Source organism: Anabrus simplex, chromosome 5 (genome assembly GCF_040414725.1).
Source record: "Anabrus simplex isolate iqAnaSimp1 chromosome 5, ASM4041472v1, whole genome shotgun sequence".
NCBI classification, from domain to species: Eukaryota; Metazoa; Arthropoda; class Insecta; order Orthoptera; family Tettigoniidae; genus Anabrus; species Anabrus simplex.
The window spans coordinates 427,751,557-427,771,114 of NC_090269.1; the positions used below are offsets into that span (position 1 = coordinate 427,751,557).

Sequence of the window (19,558 nt, forward strand, 5' to 3'; positions counted from 1 at the left end):
GCTTAGCGTTCTTGATTAAATACAGCTTTTTGTTATGTCAAACATGTAGAACTAGCTGTGGCCAGGAGTGTCAAAATATTGAAAAATAACGTTTGTATCAGTATTTAATTAAAAACTGATATATTTATACCAAACATTATTTTCAGTAGTCAAGTCCCTCTATTAGGTTATTTCACAATAGGAAGTTAAATACTGCAGATTATTTGAGCTGCCTTTGTTGCCTACACCTATCTATTCTATTGTACAGAGGAAGTCCAAATTTCACTGACCAGGTCATCGCAGCCGCCTCCCGCTTTGACGCACAATCGCACGTTACATTGGTAGTAGACTGAGGCTGTGTAAGGGAACTTATGAGCCTGGAAGTGGACGGAGGCTGTTGTTTTGCTGTTGGTGTAGTGGAACTGTCCCATGATCTCTTTATCCACTGGGCATCTGCAGAACATAAATTTAAACTTAGTTACAAATGCTCAAGAATGACAACACAGTAAAGAAACCATAATCAGCAATGGATGAATTGGAATGCCTTTTCCCAAAAATGTAAGATTCATCAAGAAAAGACTCCCATATTCTGTAAAGTCTGTGTAGATTTCTATGTGGTGGCATTGGTAATTTCTAATTCCTACAACTACTCCAATCTTAAAACAGACTTTCACAATAACTAAATGACATTATCACATGACCTAACATACCAAAAATAATATAATTATTATTGTATGCTGTAACATTTTAAACCTGCAACCAGGATCATCATCTTCAGAGCAATAACAAAGTTGAATGAAAAATGTAAATGGCAATAGTCACTCCAAAGTAACTAGACTCAAGATAGAGAGACCCTGTTAAAAATGTACAGTAGTTCACTCCAGGGCCTCCGGAAGCCAAAAGTGTGCTGTATTTAACACTCTTATCGGCCAAGCAAGGGAGGCTTGTGAGGAGGATAAGTTTTAAACGGTGAATTCTTAAAGAGAACATTCCTGAGCAATGGCTACTCAAACGAACAGAGTGACGAAGTGCTACATCCTAAGCCAAAAGACAGATCGTCATGTCATTCTCGTCCTTTGAGCCTGACCTTCTTGCCATACATACAATCTGTCATGGATAGGATATGCAATATTCTCAGAATGCACAATATGAAGACCAACTTTAAACCTAATATCATTATAGGCAATTGGTGGCAATCTGTTAAATATCCTGTTGGTTTCAATTGTGCTGGAATATATGTGATTCCTTGTTCCTGAGGATCGGTTTATGTTGGCTAAACATGTAGGAAAGTAGCTACGAGTGTTAAGGAACATCGCAGGCACTTACGTCCTTTCCAGCCAGAGAAGTCGGATGTGCCAAAGCTTGCCATACATAATGACCATCAAATCATTTCTTGACCATTCGCGAGGCAATAGAAATTGCTAAACACCCAAATCATTTTAACGAAGGTGACGGCTATATACTGAGTAGATCAAGGCTACGCTCCATAGTTGACTCTGGAGGCCGCGGAATGAATTACGTTTCTAACAGGCTCTCTCTATCTTGAGTCTGGTTACCATGGAGTAACAGTTCCTAATAACATCTTTGGTCAATTATTACACAACCTAACATCCCCAAAATAATATACTCTAATCTGTTTAAAAATCTAAAAATCACGGGAATAGAACCAGCTTTTGGGTGGTTAGACCGTGTGCGTTTGCAGAGTTTCGCCCAGACATGCCATTTGGGCTCATCAGTTGGATTGGCACACCCCTCCAAGACTCTGGTTAGCAGTGGCAGACCAACTGCATGGTCCCGCCGTGTTAGCAAATAGGGATTGCTAACCTGCCAAAGTAGAAGTGAATTCTCTGTTTTCAAAAATTGATGAGCCCAAATGGCACATCTGAGCGAAATTCTGCAAATGCACATGGGCCTAACCACCAAAAAATGGTTCTATTCCCGTGATTTTAGATATGCGGCCATGAAAGCCATTTTTGGAATTGTATCTCCATGGGGAGTACATATTTTTGAAAACGGACAATTCACTTCTCCTTTAGCAGGTTAGCAATCCCTGTTTGTTAACACGGTGGGACCACACAGTTGGTCTGCCACACTGAGCAGAGTCTTGGAGGGGCGTGCCAATTCAACTGATGAGCCCAAAAGGCACGTCTGGGCGAAACTCTGCAAACACACACGGCCTAACCACCCAAAAGCTTCCCATGATTTTTAGATCTGCGGCCGTGAAAGCCATTTTTGAAATCTAATCTGTTTGTCATAATGCGTCTTGTTCTTATCCTCTACATTTCCCTTCTCAAGATGTGTCCTAACAAACCATCTCTTCTTCTGGTCAGATTTGGCCAACTGTTCTCCTAAACTTGATTCACTATGTGTTCATTTGTGATCTGATCTGCCCATCTCATTTTCCGCATTCCTCTGTAACTCCACATTTCAAAACCTTATATTCTTGTGCATGACAGATTGTTACTGAGAGTCCCTTTGATGCCTAGTACATATTCCCATTACACTGACAAGCAAACATTTCATCTCTGAGTGGTCAGAGCCCTTCAGTCAATCAATCAATACTGATCTGCATTTAGGGCAGTCGCCCAGGTGGCAGATTCCCTATCTGTTGCTTTCCTAGCCTTTTCCGAAATGATTTCAAAGAAATTGGAAATTTATTGAACATCTCCCTTGGTAAGTTATTCCAATCCCTAACTCCTCTTCCTATAAATGAATATTTGCCCCAGTTTGTCCTCTTGAATTCCAACTTTATCTTCATATTGTGATCTTTCCTACTTTTAGAGACGCCATTCAAACTTATTCGTCCACTAATGTCATTCCACGCCATCTCTCCGCTGACAGCTCGGAACATACCACTTACATGTCATAAACCTCATTTTAGGTCCGTATTGAAAAATTTTTAACAGTTCAACAATAATAAAGGTGTTTCAATTTATTCCACCTATTCAATACATATATTTTCACTTACAGAATTTAATTATGTAACAACTATAAGTGAAAATATAAGTATTGAATAGGTGGAATAAACTGAAACACCTTTATTATTGTTGAACATACCACTTAGTCGAGCAGCTCTTCTTCTTTCTCTCAATTCTTCCCAACCCAAACATTGCAACATTTTTGTAACGCTACTCTTTTGTCGGAAATCACCCAGAACAAATCGAGCTGCTTTTCTTTGGATTTTTTCCAGTTCTTGAATCAGGTAATTCTGGTGAGGGTCCCATACACTGGAACCATACTCTAGTTGGGGTCTTACCAGAGACTTATATGCACTCTCCTTTACATCCTTACTACAACCCCTAAACACCCTCATAACCATGTGCAGAGATCGGTACCCTTTATTTACAATCCCATTTATGTAATTACCCCAGTGAAGATCTTTCCTTATATGAACACCTAGATACTTACAATGATCCCCAAAAGGAACTTTCACCCCATCAACGCAGTAATTAAAACTGAGAGGACTTTTCCTATTTGTAAAACTCACAACCTGACTTTTAGCCCCGTTTATCAACATACCATTGCCTGCTGTCCATCTCACAATATTTTCGAGGTCACGTCGCAGTTGCTCACAATCTTGTAACTTATTTATCACTTTATAGAGAATAACATCATCCGCAAAAAGCCTTACCTCCGATTCCACTCCTTTACTCATATCATTTATATATATAAGAAAACATAAAGGTCCGAAAACACTGCCCTGAGGAACTCCCCTCTCAACTATTACAGGGTCAGACAAAGCTTCACCTACTCTAACTCTCTGAGATCTATTTTCTAGAAATATAGCAACCCATTCAGTCACTCTTTTGTCTAGTCCAATTGCACTCATTTTTGCCAGTAGTCTCCCATGATCCACCCTATCAAATGCTTTAGACATGTCAATCGCGATACAGTCCATTTGACCTCCAGAATCCAAGATATCTGCTATATCTTGCTGGAATCCTACAAGTTGAGCTTCAGTGGAATAACCTTTCCAAAAACCGAATTGCCTTCTATCGAACCAGTTATTAATTTCACAAACATGTCTAATATAATCAGAAAGAATGCCTTCCCAAAGCTTACATACAATGCATGTCAAACTTACTGGCCTGTAATTTTCAGCTTTATGTCTATCACCCTCTCCTTTATACACAGGGGCTACTATAGCAACTCTCCATTCATCTGGTATAGCTCCTTCGGCCAAACAATAATCAAATAAGTACTTCAGATATGGTACTATATCCCAACCCATTGTCTTCAGTATATCCCCAGAAATCTGATCAATTCCAGCCGCTTTTCTAGTTTTCAACTTTTGTATCTTATTGTAAATGTCATTGTTATCATACGTAAATTTTATTACTTCTTTGGCCTTAGTCTCTTCCTCTATCTCGACATTATCCTTGTAACCAACAATCTTTACATACTGCTGACTGAATACTTCTGCCTTTTGAAGATCCTCACATACACACTCCCCTTGTTCATTAATTATTCCTGGAATGTCCTTCTTGGAACCTGTTTCTGCTTTAAAATACCTATACATACCCTTCCATTTTTCACTAAAATTTGTATGACTGCCAATTATGCTTGCCATCATGTTATCCTTAGCTGCCTTCTTTGCTAGATTCGATTTTCTAGTAAGTTCCTTCAATTTCTCCTTACTTCCACAGCCATTTCTAACTCTATTTCTTTCCAGTCTGCACCTCCTTCTTAGTCTCTTTATTTCTCTGTTATAATAAGGTGGGTCTTTACCATTCCTTACCACCCTTAAAGGTACAAACCTGTTTTCGCATTCCTCAACAATTTCTTTAAACCCATCCCAGAGTCTGTTTACATTTTTATTTACCGTTTTCCACCGATCATAGTTACTTTTTAGAAACTGCCTCATACCTGCTTTATCAGCCATATGGTACTGCCTAACAGTCCTACTTTTAAGACCTTCCTTTCTATCACATTTATTTTTAACTACCACAAAAACAGCTTCATGATCACTAATACCATCTATTACTTCAGTTTCCCTATAGAGCTCATCTGGTTTTATCAGCACCACATCCAGGATATGTTTCCCTCTGGTTGGTTCCATCACTTTCTGAATCAGCTGTCCTTCCCATATTAACTTATTTGCCATTTGTTGGTCATGCTTCCTGTCGTTCGCATTTCCTTCCCAATTGACATCTGGCAAATTCAGATCTCCCGCTACAATCACATTTCTTTCCATGTCGTTTCCCACATAGCTGACTATCCTATCAAATAATTCCGAATACGCATCAGTGCTACCCTTTCCCGATCTGTACACTCCAAATATATCAAGTTGCCTATTATGTTTAGAAATGAGCCTTACACCTAGAATTTCATGTGTCTCATCTTTAACTTTTTCGTAGCTTACAAATTCTTCTTTCACCAGAATGAAAACTCCCCCTCCCACCTTTCCTATCCTATCTCTACGATACAAATGCAAATGTTGGATGACCATCATGTTCTGCTTCTTTCATGAGACCTGCTGCCCATTCAGCAAGTCTTCTTCAGATATCATATAAGGTGGAAGTTGATTAACTTTTTTCAATTGTCAACCCTTGTCTAGTTCTGGAGCTTCAGACTGCTGTGGAAAACCAGCCATTTTATGTATTTATCATATGCAAGGGCAACCACAGAAAACCTTCATTAGGGCTATTATTATTGTTATTGTTGTTATTGTTGTTGTTGTTGTTGTTGTCGTCGTCGTTGTTGTTGTTGTTGTTGTCGTTGTTGTTGTTGTTGTTGTTGTTGTTGTTGTTTTGCCAAATGACACAGAATAATACACAGTAAAAATGTTGATGGAAGATAAATCAGATTAATCTTAAAAAATAATATAGGTTATAATTATCCATGTTAAATGACATGAACTTCATATAAATGATGTCGGAAAATCGAGACAGAGTATTTGATTATTAAGATGACTATCTCATTTTGCAGATTTCTCAACAGTTGATGTTTTCATTAGCATGTTACGAAAAATTTGGGAACTGTTCCCCTCGCACCAAAGATAAGTCCAATCACAGTAATGTTTTGAAGGTTATAAGACCCGAGGAAGAAAGGGATGGTTTGGATTATAAATATTCTTTTCCTCATTATCCACATCAGTTGGCTGAGAGGCTGAAGATTCAAAGCGTACCGTTGGATCAATAATTTCTGCTTTGTTCCTCTGTCTATCAATCACCATAATATCAATCCTGCAAGTGTTGCCTCCATCGGCAATGCTGTGGACTTCCTCGTACACTTCCAGATTTTTCAAAGAGCATTAGCAATCAGGTTTATGATGTTATTATGGCGTTTGATTCTAAGCAGGGCACCTCCTCAGCACATGTGGTGCAGTGTCTGTAGTGGCCTGTGCTGGTAGAACGTTCCACCTGGTGCAACCATCGCGGTCATCTTCAACATCTCCCTCCATTCCGAACAAGTTAAATCATCCCTTATGGCATCCCAAGAATTACTGGTAGCAGAAGGAACTTGGGTAAATAACTCAACACCACTTCTTTTCTGTGGAAATGTGCACCAAGCTTGCAGTTGTCCTAACAGATTTTGTTGATGTCTCAGCATTTAGTTGAAGTTCAGGAGGGGTAGTAACCAGAAAGAGACAGGCAACTAAAAATATAAATGGTGGAAAGTGCAAGTCAAGTTATGCACAGAAGGAGAGGAACATAATGTCAAGTCAGTGTTGAAACAGGGAGCAATAGAGAGACAAGAACAATCTCCACCAACTCACTCCTCATCAATCCCAGCTCCTGCGTATCCAGCCCTTCTCGGCCCCAGATGAGCTCGTTTCTGCCTCCCAGTTTCATCACGAGGGCGAGTTTCGACACTTTGTAATGTGACTGACGTATCTAAGGCATTTGATAGGGTAGATCATGGGAGACTACTGGCAAATATGAGTGCAACTGGACTAGACAAAAGAGCGACTGAATGGGTGGATATATCTAGATAACAGAACTCAGAGAATTAGAGTAGGTAAAGCTTTATCTGACCCTGTAATGATTAAAAGGGAATTTCCTCAAGGCAGTATTACTGGACCTTTATGTTTTCTTATATATATGATATGAGTAAAGGAGTGGAATCAGAGATAAGGCTTTTTGCAGACGATGTTATTCTATATAGAGTAACAAATAAGTTACAACATTGTGAGCAACTGCAAAATGATCTCGATAATGTTGTGAGATGGACAGTAGGCAATGGTATGATGATAAACAGGGTTAAAAGTGAGGTTGTGAGTTTCACAAATAGGAAAAGTCCTCTCAGTTTTAATTACTGCATTGATGGGGTGAAAGTTCCTTTTGGGGATCAATGTAAGTACCTAGGTGTTAATATGAGGAAAGATCTTCATTGGGGTAATCACATAAATGGGATTGTAAGTAAAGGGTACAGATCTCTGCACATGGTTAAGAGGGTATTTAGGGGTTGTAGTACGGATATAAAGCAGAGGGGATATAAGTCACTAGTAAGACCCCAATTTTGAGTATGATTCCAGTGTATGGGCCCTCACCAGGATTACTTGATTCAAGAACTGGAAATAGTCCAAAGAAAAGCAACTCGATTTGTTCTGTTTCTCAGAGTGCATCTTTCCAGATCTTCAGTGGGAAGTGTAGGGCAAGAAGAAAGCCAGACAAACACTTACCCTTCTTCATTAACGAGCCTCTGTTCTCCCCAGCCTAGTCCATCTCGCACCAGGCAGTCCGTCACTCGCAGCCCAAACGTCTCCTGATCGTCGATGGACACCACTAACGTGAGGGGGTCTCCAATTTTAACGTTCTCTGCCACTTCGTGTAGTTGGGGATCTCCATAGAAGATCTTCATGGTGCAGCCAGGCATGGGAGCCAATGCGTTCAGTGGTGTGGCTTCCATCATGCTGAAAGAACAGCTCATTATTATTTCATGTCATGCTGATAAAATTACAATTTCAAAGACAAATTACATTATATACATACATACATTCAATCTGCAAGCCTCTGTGAATTTACTAAACGTCGTAACAATCCTCTATTTGCAACTAGTGCTGTGGCCTCATTTAGTTCTATACCTCATATCTTTAAATCGTTAGAAATTGAGTCTAACCATCGTCGCCTTGGTCCACCTCTACTTCTCTTACCCTCCATAACAGAGTCCATTATTCTCCTAGGTAACCTATCCTCCTCCATTCGCCTCACATGACCCCACCACCAAAGCCGGTTTATGCATACAGCTTCATCCATCGAATTCATTCCTAAATTAGCCTTTATCTCCTCGTTCCGAGTATCCTCCTGCCATTGTTCTCATCTGTTTGTACCATCCATCATTCTCGCTACTTTCATGTCTGTTACTTCTAACTTATGAATAAGATATCCAGAGTCCACCCAGCTTTCGCTCCCATAAAGCAAAGTTCGTCTGAAAACAGATCGATGTAAAGATAGTTTCGTCCGGGAGCTAACTTCCTTCTTAGAGAATACTGCTGATCGCAACTGCAAGCTCACTGCATTAGCTTTACTGCACCTTCATCCACTCTCACTTACTATATTACCATCCTGGGAGAACACACAACCTAAATACTTGAAATTATCTATCTGTTCCAGCTTTGTATCACCAATCTGACATTCAGCTCTGTTGAATTTCTTACCTACTGACATCTTTTCCATCGGTACCCTGTCATATGCTTTCTCTAGATCTACGAAACGTAAACACAACTGTCTATTCTTCTCATAACATTTTTCAGTTACCTGGAGCATACTGAAAATCTGTTCCTGACAGCCCCTCTGAGGTCTGAAACTACACTGGTTTTCATCCAACTTCCTCTCAACCACTGATCGCACCCTCCCTTCCAAGATGCCAGTGAATACTTTGGCTGGTATACTAATCAATGAGATACCTCGATAGTTGTTGCAATCCTTCCTGTTCCCTTGCTTATAGACAGGTGCAATTACTGCTTTTGTCCAATCTGAAGGTACCTTACCAACACTCCATGCTAATTTTACTACTCTATGAAGCCATTTCATCCCTGCCTTCCCACTGTACTTCACCATTTCAGGACTAATTTCACCCATTCCTGCTGCTTTATGACAATGGAGTTTAATTACCATCCTTTTCACTTCCTCAAGTGTAATTTCACCAATTTCTTCCTCCCTATGAGCTTGCTTGTTCATGACACCGCCAGGAAGATTTCCGTTTACGTTGAGAAGATTTTCAAAACATTCCCTCCACCTCTCCAGTGATTCCCTGGGATCTATTATGAGGTCACCTGAATTACGCAAAACACTGCTCATTTCCTTTTTTTTCTCCCTGCCTAAGATTCTTTATTACTGTCCAGAAAGGTTTCCCTGCTGCTTGACCTAGCCTTTCCAGGTTATTATCAAAATCTTCCCACAACTTCTTTTTGGATTTAACACTATTTGTTTTGCACTGTTTCTTTCATCTATGTACAATTCCCTGGCTGCATCACCCTTTGTTTGGAGCCATTTCTGATAAGCCTTCCTTTTACATTTACAAGCTGCTCTCACTTCATCATTCCACCAAGATGTTTGCTTTTCCTCATCTTTACACACAGTCGTTCCTAGGCATTCCCTTGCTGTTTCTTCTACAGCATCCCTGTATGCTGCCTATTCTCTTTCTATATCCTGCACATGCTTACTGTCCACTGTTCAAAACTTCTCACTATTCATATCCATGTACTTCTGTCTAATTTCCTTGTCCTGGAGATTTTCTACCCTTATTCATTTGCAGACAGATTTCACTTTCTCTATCCTAGGTCTAGAGATACTTAATTCACTACAGATCAGACAGGGATCTTTATCATCAAAAATTCCCCAAAAAACCTGCCTAACAGACTTCCTGAATTCGAAGTCGGTTAAGATATAGTCTATTATGGATCTGGTAACCGTAGCCTCCCATATGTAGCGACGAATAGCCTAATGCTTGAAGAATGTATTCGTAACTGCTAAACCCCTACTAGCACAGAAGTCCAGCAAAGGCTTCCCATTCTCATTAGCTTCCATATCTTCCCCACATTTACCAATCACCCTTTCGTATCATTCAGTTCTATTTCCAACTCTCGGGTTGAAATCGCCCATTAGCACTATCCTATCCTTGCTGTTGACCCTGACTACGATGTCACTGAATGCTTCATAAAACTTGTCAACTTCATCCTCATCTGCATCCTCACATGGTAAGTACACTGAGACAATTCTCGTCCTAATTCCTCCATCTGCCAAATTTACCCACATCATTCGCTCATTTACGTGTCTAACAGAAACTATGTTGCATGCAATAGTATTCCTGATAAACAGTCCTACCCCATACTCTGCCCTTCCCTTTCTAACACCTGTCAAGTACACTTTATAATCTCCTATCTCTTCCTCGTTATCTCCCCTTACCCGAATATCACTTTCTCCTAGTACATCCCGATGCATCCCCTTTGCTGACTCAGCCAATTTTACTTTCTTTCTTCCATAAGCCCCATCAATATTGATAGTTCCCCATCAAATTCCATTTCGTTTGCAAAGTTGTTTCCAAGGAATCCCCCGCCTGTCAAATGAGAGTGGGACTCCGTTACTCCCATAGGTCCGAGATTGTCGTTACAATTTTGGAGTATCCACGAACTTACTCACAATCCTTGTCGTTGCTATTAACACTACTTCTGCATACTTTGCAACAGATGTTTTGGCATTTCTATCTTTCTGAGCCCATCATTCCGGGTCTCTGGTAATAATCGCATACCTAGAATGATGATTGAGATTGTTCTCACTTGCCTGATGATCCACTGTTTTTGGATGGGCTCAATTAGTTTGGTGTACTTGCGTATCTTTACACTGCACGTTGTTATTGTTTGGTATTGCTATACCAGTTAGCCATACCATTCAGCACCATCTGTCTATCAGCATTAAATATGGTCTATTTTTTTGAAGTATAAACTGTATGATCCTAGTTATTTTCAAGCACAGGTTCAGGTTGGTATTTGTAATAAGGCTGTCTCTCTCAGATGTTAGAGGACCGTGTTTCAGTGTGAGTTTGCACCTGAATTGTGGCGAGCTGTATATTCTGTATCTGTCAAACCTGTACACTTTGATGTGACACGTTGAACTGACTCGAGTGAATTACATCCATACTGACAGTGGTCATCAGAAACTGACGTGTCCTTGACGATTACTTTCAGGTAGTTCTTTTAGGGATAACTTGATCCTGAATTGCCATCATAAACCTTCTGTCTCAGTAACTAATTACCCAGCAATTAGCCAACAATTATCTTGACATAATCCTGCCCAACCTCATTGGGATGTTTTCTGTGTACTGGTTTGGTTATCCATTTTGCACAAATTTTCTTCATTATCATTATTATTATTATTATTTCATGTAGATGTGATTTGGAGTGGAAGTTGAACTTCCTGTTCTATTTGAAAACTATCAAAATATTTGGTATATTTTTACAGCTGGAGCTGGGCTGTTAATACCAGTCTTGTCAGAGCTGACTGTAACGACAGGGATGGAAATTTTAACCATAATTGGTTAATTTCGCTGACGTGGGGGCTGGGTGTATGTGTTGTCTTCATCATCATTTTATCCTCATCACGATGCGCAGGTCGCCTACGGACGTAAAATCAAAAGACCTGCACTTCGTGAGGCGAACTTATCCTTGGACACTCCCGGCACTACAAGCCATATACCATTTCATTTCATTTCTCTCAATTGTAAACACTGGCCACTCCCTAAGCCAGGACCTGTTATGGGAACAGTACAAGAAAAAAGTAACTGGACTCGATTACAGTTACTTGAGAAATATTTTACTCAATTACAAACTACTTTTTCAACAGTGAAATTAAACTTTCTTTACAGAAGAGTAGTCTTAAGGAAATCACTGCTTTTTTTTTTTTTCTACAGTGCTGAAGGATTCAAGCTGGAAGCTGTTTCTATCATAGTGTAAGAAACATGTTATGGGACAAAGATGTGCAATGGAAGCAAAGGAAACTATGTACGAGATGTATTACGTACCTATAACAACGTCACAGAGCAGAAACTTGGACATTGACAAAGAAGGATGAAAGTTGAATACAAGTAGCTGAAATGAAGTTCTTGAGGAGTATGATACAGAAGAGTATAAGAGACAAAGGAATGAGGAAAATCTGGGAAGAAATTGAAGTACAAATGATTAGCTGGAAATTGGAGTGGGAAAAATTAATGATGGAATAGAGAAGAGCTGATTAAGATGGTTTTGGCACATAAAGCAAATGAGTGATGAAAGAATGCCAAAAAAAGGTGATGGAAATTCAAATGCAAGGAAGGCAAGGCTGCAGACGACCACGATTGAGATTAGTTAACGTAAGAAATTTCCGTATTGAACTGAGAATTACAATGAATAAACTTTTAATGTCCACCTATTCAATACAATAATAATGTTGCTTTAAAGCTTTAAATTTCATTGATGTTTTTTCCTTGTCACAGGCTTTTCGCCTGCACGTTATATCAGGCTTGGTTTCTCAAAAATGTTTGCTCCCGCTCCCCTCCTGACCAATTTAATGTGATGTGTTTTCTACAAGGATGATTTTCGACAGTGATTTCAACCTGTTTTGTTATTGTTACTAAACAATATTTTGTAAACTATGAGGTCCACGACCTCACCATGTGCTACTATTGTTCATTTCCATCTGCATCATTTGTTTTTTCATTCCTTTGTTTTCTTAGGTTAACACAGTTTTTAGTTTCAATTATTATTTTAAATTGACACCTTTTCACTGAATTTTGTCACAGTGAGTTGTTTTTTGCTCCGCATATTGATGTAAATATTGTATATTTGTTGCTAATTTTGTTTCCGTCTAGGCTCTCTTTTGTTTGTTTTTCCAATAGCTCCTTCATTATGTTTTTTAGCATTTTTTCAACTTATATTCCGGAGGTAAACTAGTCCCCCATTCGGATCTCCGGGTGGGGACTACACGAGAGGGGGCGATCATCAGGAAGATGGATACTGACATTCTGCGAGTCGGAGCGTGGAATGTTAGAAGTTTGAATCGTTGTGGTAGGTTAGAGAATCTGAAAAGGGAGATGGATAGGCTAAAGTTAGATGTAGTTGGTATAAGTGAAGTACGTTGGCAGGAAGAACAGGATTTTTGGTCAGGCGACTACCGAATTATCAACACGAAATCAAACAGGGGAAATGCAGGAGTTGGTTTAATAATGAATAAGAAAATAGGACAGTGGATAAGTTACTACGACCAGCATAGTGAAAGAATTATTGTCGCCAAGATAGACACCAAACCAATGCCCACCACAATAGTGCAGGTCTATATGCCTACTAGTTCAGCGGATGATGAAGAAATTGAAAGAATATATGAGGAGATAGAAGATTTAATACAATATGTTAAAGGTGACGAGAATCTAATTGTGATGGGAGACTGGAATGCAGTGGTAGGCCAAGGAAGAGAAGGTAGTACAGTAGGAGAATTTGGATTGGGACAAAGGAACGAAAGAGGAAGTCGGCTGGTTGAATTCTGCACTGATCATAATTTAGTCCACGCCAATACTTGGTTCAAACACCACAAACGACGGCTGTATACGTGGACGAGACCTGGAGACACTGGAAGGTATCAAATAGACTTCATTATGATTAGGCAGAGATTCAGAAACCAGGTGTTGGATTGCAAAACTTTCCCAGGAGCAGACGTGGACTCTGACCACAACTTGTTGGTCATGAAATGCCATCTGAAGTTGAAGAAATTGAAGAAAGGAAAGAATGCAAAAAGATGGGATCTAGACAAGTTGAAAGAAAAGAGTGTGAGGGATTGTTTCAAGGAACATGTTGCACAAGGACTAAATGAAAAGGCCGAAGGAAACACAGTAGAGGAAGAGTGGAGAGTCATGAAAAATGAAGTCACTAGGGCTGCTGAAGAAATGTTAGGAAGGAAGAAAAGATCAACTAAGAATCAGTGGATAACTCAGGAGATACTAGACCTGATTGATGAACGACGAAAATACAAGAATGCTAGAAATGAAGAGGGCAGAAAAGAATACAGGCAATTAAAGAATGAAGTGGATAGAAAGTGCAAGGTAGCTAAGGAAGAATGGCTGAAGGAGAAGTGCAAGGATGTCGAAGGCTGTATGGTCCTGGGAAATGTAGATGCTGCATACAGGAAAATCAAGGAAACCTTTGGAGAACGGAAATCTAGGTGCATGAATATTAAGAGCTCAGATGGAAAGCCACTTCTAGGGAAAGAAGACAAAGCAGAAAGATGGCAGGAGCATATCTAACAGTTGTATCAAGGTAACGATGTAGATAATTTGGTTCTGGAACATGAAGAGGCTGTTGATGCTGATGAAATGGGAGACCCAATTTTGAGGTCAGAGTTTGACAGAGCTGTGAGTGACCTAAATAGGAACAAGGCACCTGGAATTGATGATATTCCCTCTGAATTACTGACTGCCTTAGGAGAAACCAGCATGGCAAGGTTATTTCATTTAGTGTGCAAGATGTATGAGACAGGAGAAGTCCCATCTGATTTTCGGCAGAATGTTGTTATACCTATTCCCAAGAAAGCCGGTGCTGACAGGTGTGAAAACTACCCCACCATTAGTTTAGTATCTCATGCCTGCAAACTTTTAACACATATTATTTACTGAAGAATGGAAAAACAAGTTGAAGCTGAGTTGGGGAAGATCAATTTGGCTTCAGAAGAAATGTAGGAACACGTGAAGCAATCCTGACTTTACGTCTGATCTTAGAGGATCAAATCAAGAAGGACAAGCCCACGTACATGGTATTCGTAGATCTAGAAAAGGCATTCGATAATGTTGATTGGACCAGGCTATTTATGATTCTGAAGATGATAGGGATCAGATACCGAGAACGAAGAATTATCTACAACCTGTATAAAAATCAGTCTGCAGTGATAAGAATCGAGGGCTTTGAAAAAGAAGCAGCAATCCAGAAAGGAGTGAGGCAAGGCTGCAGTTTGTCCCCTCTCCTTTTCAGTGTTTACATAGAACAGGCAGTAAAGGAAATCAAAGAGAAATTTGGAAAGGGAATCACAGTCCAAGGAGAGGAAATCAAAACCTTGAGATTTGCCGATGATATTGTTATTTTATCTGAGACTGCAGAAGATCTCGAGAAGTTGCTGAATGGTATGGATGAAGTCTTAGGTAAGGAGTACAAGATGAAAATAAATAAGTCCAAAACAAAAGTAATGGAGTGCAGTCGAACGAAGGCAGGTGATGTAGGAAATATTAGATTAGGAAACGAAGTCTTAAAGGAAGTAGATGAATATTGTTACTTGGGTAGTAAAATAACTAACGATGGCAGAAGTAAGGAGGACATAAAATGCAGACTAGCACAAGCAAGGAAGAGCTTTCTTAAGAAAAGAAATTTGCTCACTTCAAACATTGATATTGGAATTAGAAAGATGTTTTTGAAGACTTTTGTGTGGAGCGTGGCATTGTATGGAAGTGAAACATGGACGATAACTAGCTCAGAAAGAAAGAGAATAGAAGCTTTTGAAATGTGGTGTTACAGAAGAATGCTGAAGGTGAGATGGATAGATCGAATCACGAATGAAGAGATACTGAATCGAATTGGTGAGAGGAGATCGATTTGGCTAAATTTGACGGGAAGAAGAGATAGAATGATAGAACACATCTTAAGACACCCAGGACTAGTTCAGTTGGTTTTTGAAGGAAGTGTAGGTGGCAAGAACGGTAGGGGTAGACCAAGGTATGAATATGACAAACAGATTAAAGCAGATGTAGGATGCAATAGTTACATAGAAATGAAAAGGTTAGCACATGATAGGGTGGCATGGAGAGCTGCATCAAACCAGTCTATGGACTGATGACTCAAACACACACATTATGTAAATTATTTCAAACTCCCCTCATTTTTCACCGAAGATGGCTCAAACGAGCTGAAACATGTTTGAATTTGTTTACTCCGTCTAATGACGGAATATTTATTGTATTGATTTAAGAGGATACTCTCATTTTTCACCTTTGTAAAGTTTATGAATGTTATCAAAAAACCTGTATCCTGCTAAAGATGGCAAAACCATTTTGTACAAAAGCAAAAATATCTTTATAATATTCAAGAAAAATATATATTACATGTAAAGAATGTTCCCCACACGTTAACTTCTTTTTCCTTTTCAGACTTACAGTAATTGTATAAGTATCTTACCTGATATTCATGTTGTTTGAGATTGTTTTGTCTCTGGTCTGATACCGGCACCGGATGTGAAAGCCCCTCCCCTGGTTGGTGACTAGCTTCAAGTGCGGCTGTACTACTATAGTGTTGAAGTACTCCACACCACCATCATCCTGAAAAATTGAATATATCACTTGAAATTTTCATTTTTTTTTCATTTACGTGATATAAAAATGACAAACTGTAGTTTATTTGAATTTTCCCCACTCTGTAGTTGTCTAAAACTGGAAGAGAATATTTTGCTCTATCATACGATACTTAAAATTTGATGCCCTCCAAACAAAATGTTGCAGTGGCAGTCCAAATGGGGCAGGGAGGCACAATTCTACACCACATTGCTGTTCTGTTACTTAAGAAAACAACAGTCGATGTATATAGTTTTTACACTATTTTCCATTACCCTGTCACTGGGCTTCACCACATCCGTGATGATATCTACTTCTACAGAATAGCAGATCCTTGTAGTTTAAATGAATCAAGAAGAAAAATGAAAAGAAAAAAGAAAACAAAACAAGCGTAATTGTATCAATTTGTTTGTTAAAATGGGCAAGAGAGACATTTATGAAGAAATGTCTCTTGCACCTATTTATTTTGTATAAGGTGAATGGAATAGGCCTAGAATTACAATGCCCTCAATCTCAAAAAATAACTTATCATAAACTAACAAATTGTGATGATTCCAAACAACGTTTGATCAGGATATGACCGTAATAATATCCGGCACTCCTCTGATATGGACCATGTTTACTCCGTAAGATGTTTCATCCACGATATGATGCAACAAAGATAAGGAACACCATGGAACGCAATGAGGTCCACACCCGATGAAGTGTGAAGACAACTGAAACCAGCCATGTACGCCTTTGGACGATTATTGTAAGTGTAGTGCTATTTTCACACCCAGTGTGGACACCATGTTGTTCAGCTGCTAGTGTCATACTTTACAACTACCATCGGATAGGGGAGACTGTTGTACCTTGGAACATTTATCTTTCAAGATAAAAATGAACCAAACCATAAAAAATGCCTGCGGGTAGCTCTAATGGTAGCAAATGACACTAGAGACCATAGATAACACTGCGAGATATCAAGGAACAGCAATTTTTTTTTTCAATCACCATTGATCTACGTTTATGGCAGTTGCCCAGGTGGCAGACTGCCTATCAGATTGTGATGTGAACACTTTCTAGCATTACAACCTGGTCATCAGAGTGTGTCCCATTATTGGCAAAGTTATTATTATTTATGTTTGGAGTAAGATGAAATCAGCAATTAATTGTGAGTGTGATTCACTTATATCTCCTATCAACATGAGTGGGGAGCTGTGAGCTTGAATCCGAGAGATAGTGGGTTTGAATCCCACTGTCGGCAGCCCTGAAGATGGTTTACCGTGGTTTCCCATTTTCATACCAGGCAAATGCTGGGGCTGTACCCTAATTAAGGCTACGGCCACTTCCTTCCAACTCCTAGGCCTTTCCTATCCCATCGTCGCCATAAGACCTCTCTGTGTCGGTGCGACGTAAAGCCACTAGCAAAAAGAAAAAACACGAGTGGGAAGATATGTGCTGTGTTTGGTTACAATATTGAACTACAGAAGAATTCAGACTTTCTTCCATTTCTGTAATGACAAGAATATGTTAGTAGAGATTGTGTTTACATATTAATTTTCCCAGTGATCTTGCCCTTCAAAGGACAATAATGGTTCGTTAGATACTACTAATGAAATATGATTTACAAAATTAAATTTCCCTTACAGCTACCCCACCTCCCACTAACTACACAGAGTGTCACTGAAGAAACCTATAAATATATTCTGAACAATTTTATTCAGGAAAATGCATTTGCATAAGTGTTTGGCTACTTGTGTGCTAAATTACCCCATCTGGAATGCTGTAATGCACTGTTAACCATGGAAGAAATGCACATATTTCATTAAAACAACACGTACTGCTCATAAGGATATTTCTTATGTTTATAACACAATTTACAGACTTTGCTTTTAACAGTAGGCTTCAAATTACATAGAAAATAGCACTCATGTAAGTGTAAAATGTGCCAATCTGTTGATTGAAAAGTGAGTTAATGTCATGATGAAGGGTTTCTAAATGAGGAAAAATAAAAATGTACCGGTAACCATAAATTTCACATACGAATACTAAAGCAAAAAGAAGATACAGAAATGAAAAATCAAGCCCTTTAGCAATGACACATTTCATATCCTGAATGTATGTCTCATTTCAGTCTTTGAATACTAAATCTTCTTCAACTTGCTTTATCAACTTTGAAGTTAACAACTTAATAACCAGGGTAAAAGATATACTCGTAGTAGCAGGGTGTTTTGTTGATACTGTAGTAATGTTACTAATACTATAAACACCATTAATCCACTCTTATCTTAAGTAAATGAAGTAAATAATGGCTCTTTACATAATTATGTAATCATACCCAATCAAAAGAATTTTTCTATTTGCCTTTCCTCTCCCTGTTCACCCTCTGCTGGAAGCTGTGACTGAAGGAACTGCTGGTCCGTTGAGTTTTAACATCACCACCAACCATTACTTATCAACTGTTTTGTTCCAAGTTTATTAACGACAGTGGTGGCCGGTGTTATCTGAAGCTGGGTGTTGCACCAAAATTTTCAATGTCACATTTTTATATGAGAAGCTTACATAAAACTCATGAAAATCTACTATCTTTAACTAAAAAACTACATTCCTATTAAAACTAAAATTTATCCAGCATTTAAAACACAGGAAATAATAGGCTAATTTTGCAGTATAACTACAGTTATTCTTACCTCACTTGAATTGAAAATTTGCCCTCCTGTTTTTCATTGATGCAAAATGTTGGTAATATTGTGGGTGGACTGGTTTGGCATAACCTAGTCACTTGGAAAAGAAATTACTGTTGCAAGAGGAGAGAAAGCAAGCATGAAGTCATCTCCACAGAATGATGGAATTTAATGGGGACATTCGGAGTTGTTTCTTGGTAGGAGGTTTGCTGGTCTCATGCAACACCCAAGGACCGATACTGGCGAGCGTGTCACCTGACACTACGTACAGGCTTAGGCTTACCGCTTGGGAGTTGCTGTATGAAAGCAAACCTCCTGAATCTGATGGCAGCATTTATTGGTCCATTATGAAGCATTAGTACATCAAACGACCAAAGTTGGTTGTTTTTAACATATTTTAGAATATATGCTAGGTTTATTAAACTAAAATTTAGAAGAAAAGATGATAAACGAACTGTAAAATTATTGAGAGTTGTACAACACTGCAACAACACCACACACCACCCCTGATTAACGATTATGTTCATAACATTCAAACCACATTCACACTTAACTGCATTTGTGAAAGGGGTCAAGGTGTTACGAAGTTTTCTGCCACCTTCATCTAAACAGTCATGGAAAACAGTTGGTACCGT

The 19,558-nt window shown here is 39.0% G+C and overlaps 1 protein-coding gene across 2 annotated transcripts in view; it reads right to left on the reverse strand.

Annotated features, from left to right (window-relative positions):
* Positions 1-19,558, reverse strand: part of pio (piopio) — a 395,672-nt gene that overhangs the window by 10,555 nt on the left and 365,559 nt on the right. For both annotated transcript variants that reach the window (XM_067147814.2, XM_067147813.2), the window contains exons 5-7: positions 16,106-16,245; positions 7,604-7,834; positions 270-432 (exon numbers count right to left, since the gene is read on the reverse strand). In XM_067147814.2, the coding sequence (XP_067003915.1) occupies positions 270-432; positions 7,604-7,834; positions 16,106-16,245 (534 nt within the window). The remainder of the gene's footprint in view (positions 1-269; positions 433-7,603; positions 7,835-16,105; positions 16,246-19,558) is intronic.